The sequence below is a fragment of the Nelusetta ayraudi genome, unplaced genomic scaffold (genome assembly GCF_046127955.1).
Source record: "Nelusetta ayraudi isolate G7.1 ecotype Tasmania unplaced genomic scaffold, CSIRO-AGI_Nayr_v1 ptg000057l, whole genome shotgun sequence".
NCBI classification, from domain to species: Eukaryota; Metazoa; Chordata; class Actinopteri; order Tetraodontiformes; family Monacanthidae; genus Nelusetta; species Nelusetta ayraudi.
The window spans coordinates 1,711,347-1,723,513 of NW_027466107.1; the positions used below are offsets into that span (position 1 = coordinate 1,711,347).

The 12,167-nt window shown below is 43.2% G+C and overlaps 3 protein-coding genes across 4 annotated transcripts in view; 2 read left to right on the forward strand and 1 right to left on the reverse strand.

Moving 5' to 3' along the window:
• The window catches only part of retreg3 (reticulophagy regulator family member 3), a 94,249-nt gene that overhangs the window by 5,641 nt on the left and 76,441 nt on the right, over positions 1 to 12,167 (forward strand). The window lies entirely within an intron of this gene.
• Positions 4,105 to 6,975, forward strand: psmc3ip (PSMC3 interacting protein). Its single transcript, XM_076038614.1, has 8 exons — positions 4,105 to 4,286; positions 5,189 to 5,289; positions 5,384 to 5,473; positions 5,578 to 5,689; positions 5,825 to 5,970; positions 6,057 to 6,110; positions 6,488 to 6,547; positions 6,633 to 6,975. Exons 1-8 carry the CDS (start codon positions 4,268 to 4,270, stop codon positions 6,687 to 6,689), a joined length of 639 nt encoding a protein of 212 aa, XP_075894729.1. The 5' UTR covers positions 4,105 to 4,267; the 3' UTR covers positions 6,690 to 6,975.
• mlx (MAX dimerization protein MLX) lies at positions 7,120 to 11,953 on the reverse strand. Its single transcript, XM_076038613.1, has 8 exons — positions 11,856 to 11,953; positions 10,826 to 10,856; positions 10,627 to 10,716; positions 10,096 to 10,205; positions 9,899 to 10,001; positions 9,711 to 9,810; positions 9,229 to 9,430; positions 7,120 to 8,774 (listed from the first exon to the last, which is right to left on the reverse strand). Exons 1-8 carry the CDS (start codon positions 11,889 to 11,891, stop codon positions 8,718 to 8,720), a joined length of 729 nt encoding a protein of 242 aa, XP_075894728.1. The 5' UTR covers positions 11,892 to 11,953; the 3' UTR covers positions 7,120 to 8,717.

Genomic DNA, 12,167 nt, shown 5'->3' on the forward strand with positions numbered 1-12,167 from the left:
TTAAGGTGGGACCAAATGTGACATTCCTGTTGGTTGAGCTGAGCCACATTGCCTCCTTCACATTAAGGAAGCCGCATTTCATTTCCATCCCACGTGCATCAAAATTGTGAATTGAGTTCTCTGTCTCAGACCGCTGCAATAGTTGGCCTCGTCTTTTTTGTGAGACGATTACATTTTGGCAAGGTAAATTACAAATTACTTTAAAATGGTTTTGAATTTTAAAAAATGCTTTAATGTGGAAGATAGTTGATGTTCTGATTAAAATTTCAGTTCCCGTTTCTCCTGCTCGTTCACTCAAAATGTTTTTCAGCTTTAATAAAATATTTCATTTCAGTCTTAAAAATATGATCGAGTTCGACATTTCTTATACACCTTTTATCCATTGCTTTTATGAAGGTTTAGCATTTTGTGTAAGTAGGCTTCTTTGCTGTTCTTGAACAAAGCTCAGTAATATTTTGTATCCATGTTTGTCTCTCAGCTGGTGTCTCTCTTTTTTTTTTATCAAGACGAGTTTTCCCATCTATAAGTTTTCAGTGCAGTTAAAATGCATACAGGTACAGTAGTGCATTACCTTGCATTTATTGTTCTTGGCTTGTTCAGTTGTTAAGAATGTAGAGATAAAATTGAAAGGTTGCACTTGATTCATTTTGCAGTGAGATTCATCAGAAACCACGTTCATCAGGGTTTAATGATGCTGGCTTTTCCGTCAGAGCCTCATTCTGTTTTATTTCAAACAAAAATCATTGCTGCAAAAGATTTAGCACATTACGATTGGGGGAAAAAAAAACAACTGCTGGGTCGGCTTTATCGCGGAGATGAAGTAGAAAATATTGTACAGCGTTGGATGTCTGTGATTTCCACACAAGAAGTAACGTCACAGTCAGCTGTTTGCCCAACTCAGCCCATGAAGCGTCAGTGTGAGTGATCTGTAGTATGTTTGATACTCTGATGTGCATTCTCATGTATTTTCTTCTCGATAATTGGTTTTGATATGTTTTGATGTGCAAATCTTGCTGAATAAAATGTTTACAGTGAAGTGTCCATGGTGCTGCTTTGTTACAAACTTCAATATGATCATGAAACAAGATGAAAGAGTGCCAAATCTGAACATACAATTCCTGGGAAAGAGTCTTTCAATGCACTTGGGATCAGGGTTAGGCTTGAGGTTTGAGTTTTATTTATTTATTCATTGGGAAGTAGGGGGCGAACATGTCCAAAAGTGGCTGGGAAAAAATTCCTACTTTTCATGAGCGGAAGTAGGAAAAAAATGTACACTGATGGATGGATGTGTGGGATTTCCAGACAAGAAGTGACGCCACTGACAGCTGTTTGTCGAACTCGAGCACAGGTCAATCTGGTGAGAGTATTTGTTTTTTTTTCTTCTACTTAAGTGGTTTTGATATGTGATTTGTTTTTTTTGTTTTTTTAATATTTACAAAGAAGCGTCCATAGTCCTGGTGTCATCAGAAACGTAGGTATGCTGTAACACTTTAGACGTGAATATTGTTTCACATAAAAACAAGGCAATATGGAAATGAAATTGTTTAGCGCGCTCTCATCAACAACATCAACATAAATTATCTTGTAATGTTTAGAAAGTTTACAATCAACATATATTAGATTTTGTCATGTTTGTGTTGTGTTGGGTTGTTATGTCAACACCTGGATGGGTGGCTGGTTGTACAACACACCGTTGTTGTTTTTTCAAGGGCCAGAAAATTGAAGCGGCCCAAATCAACCAAAAACACGCAGGGAATAATGTTCTATGATAATTTAGCATGAAAAAGCAGGAGAGAACACAGAACAGAATCTCAAAATCTGTGCGCTTTTTGGGGGCTCCTGATGAAAAAGCAAGTGGCCCCATGTCTCTAGGACAAAGTTGAAATTTCACCCTATAGACTTGCATTGAATTAGGTTTAGCGATGAGGCTGAAACTAGGGTTAGGGTTAGGGTTAGCTGAAATTAGGGTTAGGGTTTCGGGGTTCCTCATGGGCTAGAAGCCCCAAATTTTGCGTGGGTGTGTCTTAGGGGGTCCCGATGAAGCAGCAAGTAGCCCCATGTGTCTAGGACAAAGTTGACCGTTGACCCTCATAGACTTGCATTGAATTAGGTTTAGCGATGAGGCTGAAACTAGGGTTAGGGTTAGGGTTAGCTGAAATTAGGGTTAGGGTTTCGGGGTTCCTCATGGGCTAGAAGCCCCAAATTTTGCGTGGGTGTGTCTTAGGGGGTCCTGATGAAGCAGCAAGTAGCCCCATGTCTCAAGGACAAAGTTGAAATTTCACCCCATAGACTTGCATTGAATTAGGTTTAGCGATGAGGCTGAAACTAGGGTTAGGGTTAGGGTTAGCTGAAATTAGGGTTAGGGTTTCGGGGTTCCTCATGGGCTAGAAGCCCCAAATTTTGCGTGGGTGTGTCTTAGGGGGTCCCGATGAAGCAGCAAGTAGCCCCATGTGTCTAGGACAAAGTTGAAATTTCACCCCATAGACTTGCATTGAATTAGGTTTAGCGATGAGGCTGAAACTAGGGTTAGGGTTAGGGTTAGCTGAAATTAGGGTTAGGGTTTCGGGGTTCCTCATGGGCTAGAAGCCCCAAATTTTGCGTGGGTGTGTCTTAGGGGGTCCCGATGAAGCAGCAAGTAGCCCCATGTCTCAAGGACAAAGTTGAAATTTCACCCCATAGACTTGCATTGAATTAGGTTTAGCAATGAGGCTGAAACTAGGGTTAGGGTTAGGGTTAGCTGAAATTAGGGTTAGGGTTTCGGGGTTCCTCATGGGCTAGAAGCCCCAAATTTTGCGTGGGTGTGTCTTAGGGGGTCCCGATGAAGCAGCAAGTAGCCCCATGTCTCAAGGACAAAGTTGAAATTTCACCCCATAGACTTGCATTGAATTAGGTTTAGCGATGAGGCTGAAACTAGGGTTAGGGTTAGGGTTAGCTGAAATTAGGGTTAGGGTTTCGGGGTTCCTCATGGGCTAGAAGCCCCAAATTTTGCGTGGGTGTGTCTTAGGGGGTCCCGATGAAGCAGCAAGTAGCCCCATGTCTCAAGGACAAAGTTGAAATTTCACCCCATAGACTTGCATTGAATTAGGTTTAGCGATGAGGCTGAAACTAGGGTTAGGGTTAGGGTTAGCTGAAATTAGGGTTAGGGTTTCGGGGTTCCTCATGGGCTAGAAGCCCCAAATTTTGCGTGGGTGTGTCTTAGGGGGTCCCGATGAAGCAGCAAGTAGCCCCATGTCTCAAGGACAAAGTTGAAATTTCACCCCATAGACTTGCATTGAATTAGGTTTAGCGATGAGGCTGAAACTAGGGTTAGGGTTAGGGTTAGCTGAAATTAGGGTTAGGGTTTCGGGGTTCCTCGTGGGCTCGAAGCCCCAAATTTTGCGTGGGTGTGTCTTAGGGGGTCCCGATGAAGCAGCAAGTAGCCCCATGTGTCTAGGACAAAGTTGACCTTTGACCCTCATAGACTTGCATTGAATTAGGTTTAGCGATGAGGCTGAAACTAGGGTTAGAGTTAGGGTTAGCTGAAATTAGGGTTAGGGTTTCGGGGTTCCTCATGGGCTAGAAGCCCCAAATTTTGCGTGGGTGTGTCTTAGGGGGTCCCGATGAAGCAGCAAGTAGCCCCATGTCTCAAGGACAAAGTTGAAATTTCACCCCATAGACTTGCATTGAATTAGGTTTAGCGATGAGGCTGAAACTAGGGTTAGGGTTAGGGTTAGCTGAAATTAGGGTTAGGGTTTCGGGGTTCCTCATGGGCTAGAAGCCCCAAATTTTGCGTGGGTGTGTCTTAGGGGGTCCCGATGAAGCAGCAAGTAGCCCCATGTCTCAAGGACAAAGTTGAAATTTCACCCCATAGACTTGCATTGAATTAGGTTTAGCGATGAGGCTGAAACTAGGGTTAGGGTTAGGGTTAGCTGAAATTAGGGTTAGGGTTAGGGTTAGGGTGAACCCTGTGGGTGTGTCTTGGGAGCTCGCGGCGAATGTGGTGCCAATTTCAGAGTCGTCAAAAAAAAAAAAGGGGGGGGGGGGAGAAATCGTTGATATGTTAAGGCGGCTACTTGCTTAAAAGTATCTGTTACTTATTTCCTTTACATATGCGGCAATTCAGTTTGTCATCAGAAGCCGCTTTTGTTCATGTTCCACAGCGCTGCATATTCGTTCTCTGCCTGCTGGTGCGAGGCTCTGTCATCTTTAGACGATCTTTGCCGTGACGCACTGTCCGCGCGAAACTCGGTGCAAGGAAGCAAACACCCGAGTTACGACGACACGAAAAATGAGTAAAAAGGACAACGGTGAGTTTTTTTTTTGGTTGATTTTCATTGATCACACCGAACTGGTGAGCGTTGTACCGACTCGAACTCGGAACTTTGCGCGACAGCCTCCCTCCTGACTCGGTGTTAGAGGCTGTGAGGCAGCACAAACACTGAGCTAACTAGCAGCTTGAACACGGAGCTGAGGCTGACCGAGCACCACTACCTGTAGAGTTGCCGGCCGGCCCCTTAAAATACACAATTGTCCTGTATCTGACGATAAAATGGTGCGTCCCGTTTGGAATCGATGCGAGACGGGGTTTGTCCCGTATTTCGGAATCGTCTTGAACGTACATTTATTTTCGATGCAAACTCACGTTCGTTTCCATGGAGTTTGCGTTCAAAACCGTAATGTAAGTCGCTGCATGCAATACCATTGCGCAACCCATTCACAACAACTGCGTACTGGCTGCGTAGCTAGTAGGCTATGAATCAGGGTCGCTTGTTCTTTTCAGCTTTATTTATTTAATTCCTTTGTAAACGCCATCAATCCTGCAATTTATTGATTTTTTTTTTTTTTTTTTAAAGTTCAATTAAAAGATTTCAATACAATTTAAACATTCAGCTTATTTCTAATGTCTAACAAAGCAAACTATTTGATCCATATACTTTTTGAAACGCTATTTTAAGTTATGATTTACCACTACTGGAGAGCCACTGGCCTGTGATGGTCACAGCCCCAAGCACTGCGGGAGGCCTCGTTATTTTCCGAATGAAAGTTGGCAACGCTAGTCCTCTGAGAGGATTGTAATGAAGAAAATCAATCAACACAAGAATAAATACTTTATCTTCATCTGCAATTTGACAGACCACAACAACAAAAAAAAACAACCACAAAAATAGTGTTTGGAGCCTGTAAATTCAGTCAGATTGTCTCTCCGCAGGCGCGCCGATCATCCTCGCCTACCTGAACGAGAAGAATCGGCCCTACAGCGCTCAGGATGTCTTCAACAACCTACAGAAGCAGCACGGACTGGGCAAAACGGTGAGATCGAGCGAAAGCTTGGCGCACAAATGCAGCCTTAGCAGCAGGTCATTGCGATGTTGTCGACACACCCTGCATTCTTGGGACGTTGCAGGCAGTTGTCAAAGCCATGGAGCTGCTGGCGCTGGAAGGCAAGATCAAGGAGAAAATCTACGGCAAGCAAAAGATTTATTTTGCAGATCAGGTACAGTTGTTTTTTTTTTTAATGTTATTTGCACCCTGCAAATATGCTTTTGACATCAATCTGGTGTGTGAGGTGCAAGTGACAACTGCTAACCTCCCCTTCAGGCTCAGTTTGAAGATGTGAAGGACTCAGAGCTGCAGGCCATGGACCGTCAGATCTCAGAGCTTGGTGCAGAGGGGCAGACCCTCACCCAGAGCTGCAGACAGCTGGATGCAGGTGAGCCAAACGGGTTCATCTGGGCGAGTTTGCATTGTGAAAAAAATAACAATTTGCAGCAAGGTCTTGTTCATTTGCACTGTACTTGGAAAGAGTTTTGTGTGCATGTTTTGTGTGTGAAACCTCTGTTTTCAGAGCTGAAGGAGCTCAACAGCTCGCTGACTACAGATGAAATGATGTCAGAGATCCAGGAACTGAAAACCGAGTGCGCTGGGCACAGAGCGCGTCTGGAGAAGATCAAGTCTGCCACGAATCACGTCACCCCGGCGGAGAAGGAGAAGGTCGGGGTTTCACTTGTGTAGGAAACATTTCAGACACTTTGTTGACTCACTGCCGCTGAGTTTTGTCGTGTCATTTTAACACACAGGTTTACAGAGAGCGCGAGGTGTACGTGAAGGAGTGGAGGAAGAGGAAGAGACTGGTAATGTTGAGAGGACATCAAAGGTCCCATATTTAGCCAGTTTCACATCCTCATCTTTCATCCTTTCCTGCGGTTGAGTGGCATCACAACATTTAATAGCCGAAAACATTTTAGATTGTCCTCTTGGACATGAACCTTTATAAAGTCAATTTTGTATATTGTCTGACCTTTGAAGATATGTTGATTTGAAGAAAATGGGATGAAAAAAGTAATTAATAGGCTCCAAATTGTTTCTTCTTAAATGTTTTTTTGTTTCTTATTGTTGACAGGAAATTGGAGTTGTAGATTTTGTCGATAGTTGAGAAAATACACGAATAACTTTCTGCAACACAAGGTCCTTTTTTTTTTTTTTTTACAGTTGTTTCCATCTTCCTTAGGCTTCAGACATGATCAATGCAATCCTGGAAGGTTACCCGAAGAGTAAAAAAGAGTTCCTGGTGAGTAAAAAGTTGTTTTTTTCTTTCTCTCTGCACCCACCAACATGTTTAAACCTCTGAGTTAATGGTAGCTTTTGTGTCACAGGATGAAGTCGGCGTGGAGACGGATGAGGACAGTAAGGTTGTTCTGCCGAGCGTCTGAAAGAAGCGAAGACGACTCCTCCTGCTCGCTGCAGTGCTCATCTGTTGATTGTCTCGAGACTTCCTCAGTTTGTTAAGAGCCACCGTGCCTCAGTTATTTATATTTGTTCAGTTTGAGCAGGCACTATATTTTTGTTGAATGAAACATTGACTGTAAATACACCTGTTTTGTAATTAAAATATATTTATAGAAAAAAAAAAGAAAAAAAAAAAAGCTCCGTACATTAATACAGAATTCTGTCATCATCCTCTTGTGAACAAACTGCTAAATCTTAACAGCTGATCTTTCTGGCCAAGTTCAAGTGCAACCTCATTGCTGCTGAGTTCACATGAACAAAAATGTCAACTCATGCGTGCAAAAAAACGTGTTTGCAACGGAAATGAGATGCTGTGTGTGTGTGTGTGTGTGTGTGTGTGGTTTTGTGATCACCTTAAACATTATTGTTTATTTTGACCAAATTTGGAACAAAATTAAAACAGAGCAAACATTGAACAGTCTTTTTACATCAGCTGACTGGCTGGCTGGAGAACTACAGACGCTGGCTTTCATACAAGCAGAAACCAGAGAAAATACTTAAGGCAACAATATTCACTCAAGCAGCAACGTCAAACAACTTTTATCAAACACACTCGTTCTACAACAGACAAACAATTCTTCACATAAACTCATTTACTAACATTTAAATTCTATATTAAAATCCTAAATTTCTATATTCAACAGTATAAAACCTTTTGAGTACAGTGGTGCAGTAAGGTCGCTGTGTGTTCTGCAATGGAACACTTGATACTTAGTATTGCTCATAAGTACACGACTTGAGCCCAAAGAGCGAGTGTTGCGGTCCGGATAACCCAGAACCCACCGGTGTGACACTGACATATAAACAAAACATAGAGCAACCTGAACCAGCTGTACTCATCATTTAAAAGCACAGTGTAGCTTAATTATTATTGTGAAAGTCAGAATGAACTGGCTTCCGGGTCAGAACTCATAGAACTTTCCTCTGGTGTGTATTGCACGTGTGTCATATGTCTAATCTCTGTAAATAGTCACAGTTGCATTAATGGAAATGTTCCTTTAAGGAGAGAGAGAGAGAGAGAGAGAGAGAAGAAGCAGGTAGAAAAGTTGATATTGGCAATAACCTGAAGGGCCACCTTGAACATCCTAATTACGAGGAATGACATGACGATGGTTCTCTGTTTCAGATCAGGTGCGGCGTGAATGAGTCACTCCAAGACGAGTTCTTGGTTCAGGATCAGGCTGCCAGGAAATGCCAAGTCTAATTAGAGAGGGTGCGTCCAGACATGCCTTCCAAATCTATTCACCTCTTCTGACCAAACTCGACCCGAGTTGAGTCCTGGTGTTGGAGGATCTTTACCAGTTAACAGTCGTCTGTCTGCAAACTCCTTAACTCCTGCGTTTCAGTCAGGTGCAACCTGTTGTTTTTTTTTAAGTATATATATATATTTTTATATATATATATATATATATATATATATATTATATATAAAAAATCAACCAACACTGAAATTGCACCCATTTCAAACGGACCACTCAGTGGAGAATCTTTTAATCTAGTGAACTGCTGTGGAATTTCCTCGAGGGAAATATATATATATTTTTTTCTTTTTTTGAGTGGATGGCCGCTTGAGGCTTCAGCTGAGTGTAATACTCCGCCTGTGTGAAACAACTGTGTACCTCCGAAAATACCACAAGAGCCTCCGTCAACATAAGCAGCAAGTGGAAAACAGGTGAAGTTGCAATTCTGACGGTGAGCGAACTGAACCTCTGGCTCGCACCTCTGAACTGGACAGTGGTGACGATGACAGTCTGCAGCAGGAGGCTGAGCACATTTCACTCTTTACCTTGCAGCTTCTTTCCGTTTTTTTTGACAGTCCAGTGAGAGTTGAGGTGAGTTTAGTGACTGCGATGTGGCCCTGCGGCCCACTGGAGTTTCCAACTCCACCCTGAGACGCCAGAGCGAGGACGTGAGTCCGTTTGTGGGAGATCAGTCCGGAATTTCCTCCTCCCTTAATAAAGCTGGCCGTTGAGCTGCCGCAGCACACTGACCACAAACTCCCTCAGCGTCTAGAAAGGAGATCAGCAGAGCAATGCAAAGTTTGAGAAACAGAAAAAACAAAACAAAACTAAAACAAACTAAAAAGAAAAAGATGGTGCATAATATTCCGTATGTATGAAAATTAAAAATTGTAAGAAAAAAAAATAACATGTTTTTAGTTTTGGCCAAATTTTGCAATGGAATCCATTTTTTGACATTGCTGGGTCACAGGATGTGTTTACCAGCAGGATGTCGCCGACACAAACTCCAGGTCCCTTTGCATTGCATAACTTTCATACATGAAATATTCACTGGGTCATTCGGACGTTTCGGCCCTGCATTTCTTCAGTGCATCGTGAACTATCGCCTCCTCAGAAATCTCGTGAAAAAAGGGAGAACATCCTGCTCAGGTTTTTCCCAGAACTGCCGTGGAACCCCGTCTAACTAGCGACTCACCCACAATGCACCAGTGTCCCCTCCTACCTGCGGCTTGCAGTGCTCCTCGATCCAGCTGAACACGCAGGCCGACAGCTCCTGGAAGCTGCCCACCGACACCGAGTTGCTGAAGGACTGGAACAGAGAGTCCATGATGCTCTGAAAGACGTTGAACTTGAGCTGGTCCGACACCTGGTTCTCTCCTTGCTGAGGGTTGTTCTGGTGGGCCCTCACAATGTGCTCGTAGTTCCTGCGGCGGAGAGACAAACCATGTTGAGTCGCTGGGTTTACAGTGTCTCGGGGATCTGCGTCTGTACCTGTTAGCTCTCGGTAAAAGTCAGGAGTAAAACATTTAATGTGACTGCACTACTATAAAACCTCTCCCAGAGTATCAGGTTCGGCGATTTAAGTCTCGCAGTCAATTTTTTTTCAATCCCAGATCAGCATTTTGAATCTACCTCCATGCAGAACAAACACTAGAGAGGTTACAATGTGATGATGAGCCACAATTAGAGGACCAATCAGCTCACGTTTTCATGATCTTCAGCGCCATCACTTCCTTCCGTAGCACTGAAACCTCCTCCTCCTGCTTCTTCTTTTCTTTGTGGAGAAAGTGGATGTAGTCAATGGCTGCGGGGAGGAGAGCAAAAAGGAATTCCGTCAGCCTTCCGTCGTCGGTGTATTAACAGGGTTATCTGGAAGAATCTTCTCATCTCACTTTTCTGCAGCACCGTGGCCTTGCTGATCTTCTGCGCTCCCACTGCAAACTCAGACTGCTGCTGGCAGGTCGGCACGATGGACTGGAGGTCATCGTAGCCTTTCTGAAGTCGGTTTGAAGCGGGAGAAAGCATTAAAAAGGAAAAAAATAATCCTCTGATGTATCAGCGGTAGGTCAAAGTTCTTTTTTCATCTGACCTTGATGGCGTCCCGTCGCTTCTGCTCGGCCTGCGTGTGCGCTTGTCTCCGTCGATCTTTGTACGAGTCTTTGTACGACGGCTCGTGTCTGTAGTCACTGTCTTCATCATCTGTTCAAGATTAGGTCACGATTGATTGTGCATGTGACACACAGATTGATTGTGAATGAAATAAATAATATGCTTAATTGAAAAGCTTCAAACACAAAACAAAATGTTTGCACATTTTAAGGGGTCAAAAAATAAACCAAGAGTTTTATTTTTCACACGCTGTCCTTTCATGTCCTTTGAAAACATGCAGCTGAGTCATAGCCATCACTTTCTAAAGTAAGTCAAACGTCATTGTTATTAAAAAAAATAATAATCTGAATTTAGAATATTGGGCCACAGCATGATGGAAAAACAGGCCAACTACAGTGGCGTCGGAAAACAAACAAACAAAAGAATTAATCACAAATGAAGAGAAATGATTCTCCTACAACAGTCAGTGATCCTGGACAGCTTTAGACAAAATAAAAACATATCAACTTACCTGTGTTTGGTACTGAGGAGGCACTTGTGGAGCCAATGCTGTTGGCCCTGGACACGACAGAACCTTTCCTAACCGTATCGGCAAAGAAACCTGCAGAGCAAGATAGAATTTACATCCAATTGCAAGACAAGGAGCAGATGAAGACGCTGCCCTCAAGCACGGCATCCAGTGCTACGGGAGAAGACGACAGAAAACTCACTGGGGTCAAAGTCGCTGAAGGCACCGTCTGCCTGCAGAGCCATCGCCAAGCAGCAGCGAAAGAAGGAGAAAGAACAAAATGAACTCTCAGAAGCTGGAATCACACAAGGAAAATTGTGCCGGCCAAAATACACCCACAATAGAACGCCTGCTGGCCTGCCTGATCAAGTCTCAGCTCCCTTTGTGTTTTGACCTGATTTGAGATATGCAGGAACTGCAATAAACCATTACTTCAATCCCCAGATGCTCTTTTTGGATCTGGGGCACCGTGGACAATAGCAGCAACACAATGCTTTCATTTAACATGCAATTTCTCGTCTCCCCATGCAGAAACATTGAGAAGTTACAATTACAAGGCTGCACACGTTTCATTTAAACTACCAGCCCACTCACTGTATGAGGACCTTCAACACCACATGATATTGTTTTATTGCATTGTTAAGTCGAGATCGAGTGTGCTTCTGGAGTCTCTCTTTGCTGGGCAATATTTAACAGGATTGCCTTTTAAAGATGGCATTGTGTCACAAAACGCACCAATTATAACAGTTAGAATTATTACTTCTGCAAGTCCAAATACAATAAATCATCACACTTCTGCAGATGGTGGAAATGGTCAGATTATATGCCGTGGCAGCAGGTTTACTACGTGGTTTTAAATGTCCAACAAAAAGCGCTGCGCTTTCAGTTTTCCACCACAGGCAACTAAAGATGTTTCACTGAACAAAAGTAGCAAAAGCAACGAGTTGTCGCTCGAAATGTCTGGCAGGTTTGTTCGGAGATGAGTGGGAAACGACGTAGAAAAACAAAATACGAGTTCCAGGCGAGGGGTTTTGTTTACTTACTCCACTTGTCAAACGTCACCTAGCTAGAGCTAGCCAGCGAGCTAACACAGCACTGGCTGGACATTCGCGAACAAAAGGCCGAACTTTATTTGAGGGAAGGCGCGCGAGACGCGGCCTCCCGTTGTCAGAAAGCAAACATTTCGATCAAATCTTATCCAAAAGTGTGAACTCGTCAAACGCCACACTTACTTTCCAGTGTTCCGGCGAGGTCGCTGGGTCCGTCATGTTGGAACACTAGGTAGCGACCGACTGCTCATGCTGCATTCAGGTGCCGTACGTAGATATAACTTTTTTTTTATTTTTTATTTTTTCGCTCGTTTTACATATACACGTTTGCAGGTTTCATGCAAAATAACCATGAGCAAAATATCAATCGCATTTTCTCAAAGGCTTGTTTGTGTATGTACGCCACGAAATGATAACAATTATTTCATAATCATATCTTCACATGTATATATTTTATTTTATTTTAATTGTGAATGATGTACGTTTGAGGTGTTA

Bases quoted from the DNA above. Each gene is read 5' to 3' on its own strand.
- mlx (XM_076038613.1), bottom strand. From the start codon at position 11,891: ATGACGGACCCAGCGACCTCGCCGGAACACTGGAAA. The intron at 10,717-10,825 runs GTGAGTTTTCTG...CTTGCTCTGCAG, and splicing joins CTTCAGCGACTTTGACCCCA to GTTTCTTTGCCGATACGGTT. The intron at 10,002-10,095 runs GTCAGATGAAAA...AACCGACTTCAG, and splicing joins AGCGACGGGACGCCATCAAG to AAAGGCTACGATGACCTCCA.
- psmc3ip (XM_076038614.1), top strand. The intron at 5,474-5,577 runs GTACAGTTGTTT...CCTCCCCTTCAG, and splicing joins AGATTTATTTTGCAGATCAG to GCTCAGTTTGAAGATGTGAA. The intron at 5,690-5,824 runs GTGAGCCAAACG...CTCTGTTTTCAG, and splicing joins CTGCAGACAGCTGGATGCAG to AGCTGAAGGAGCTCAACAGC.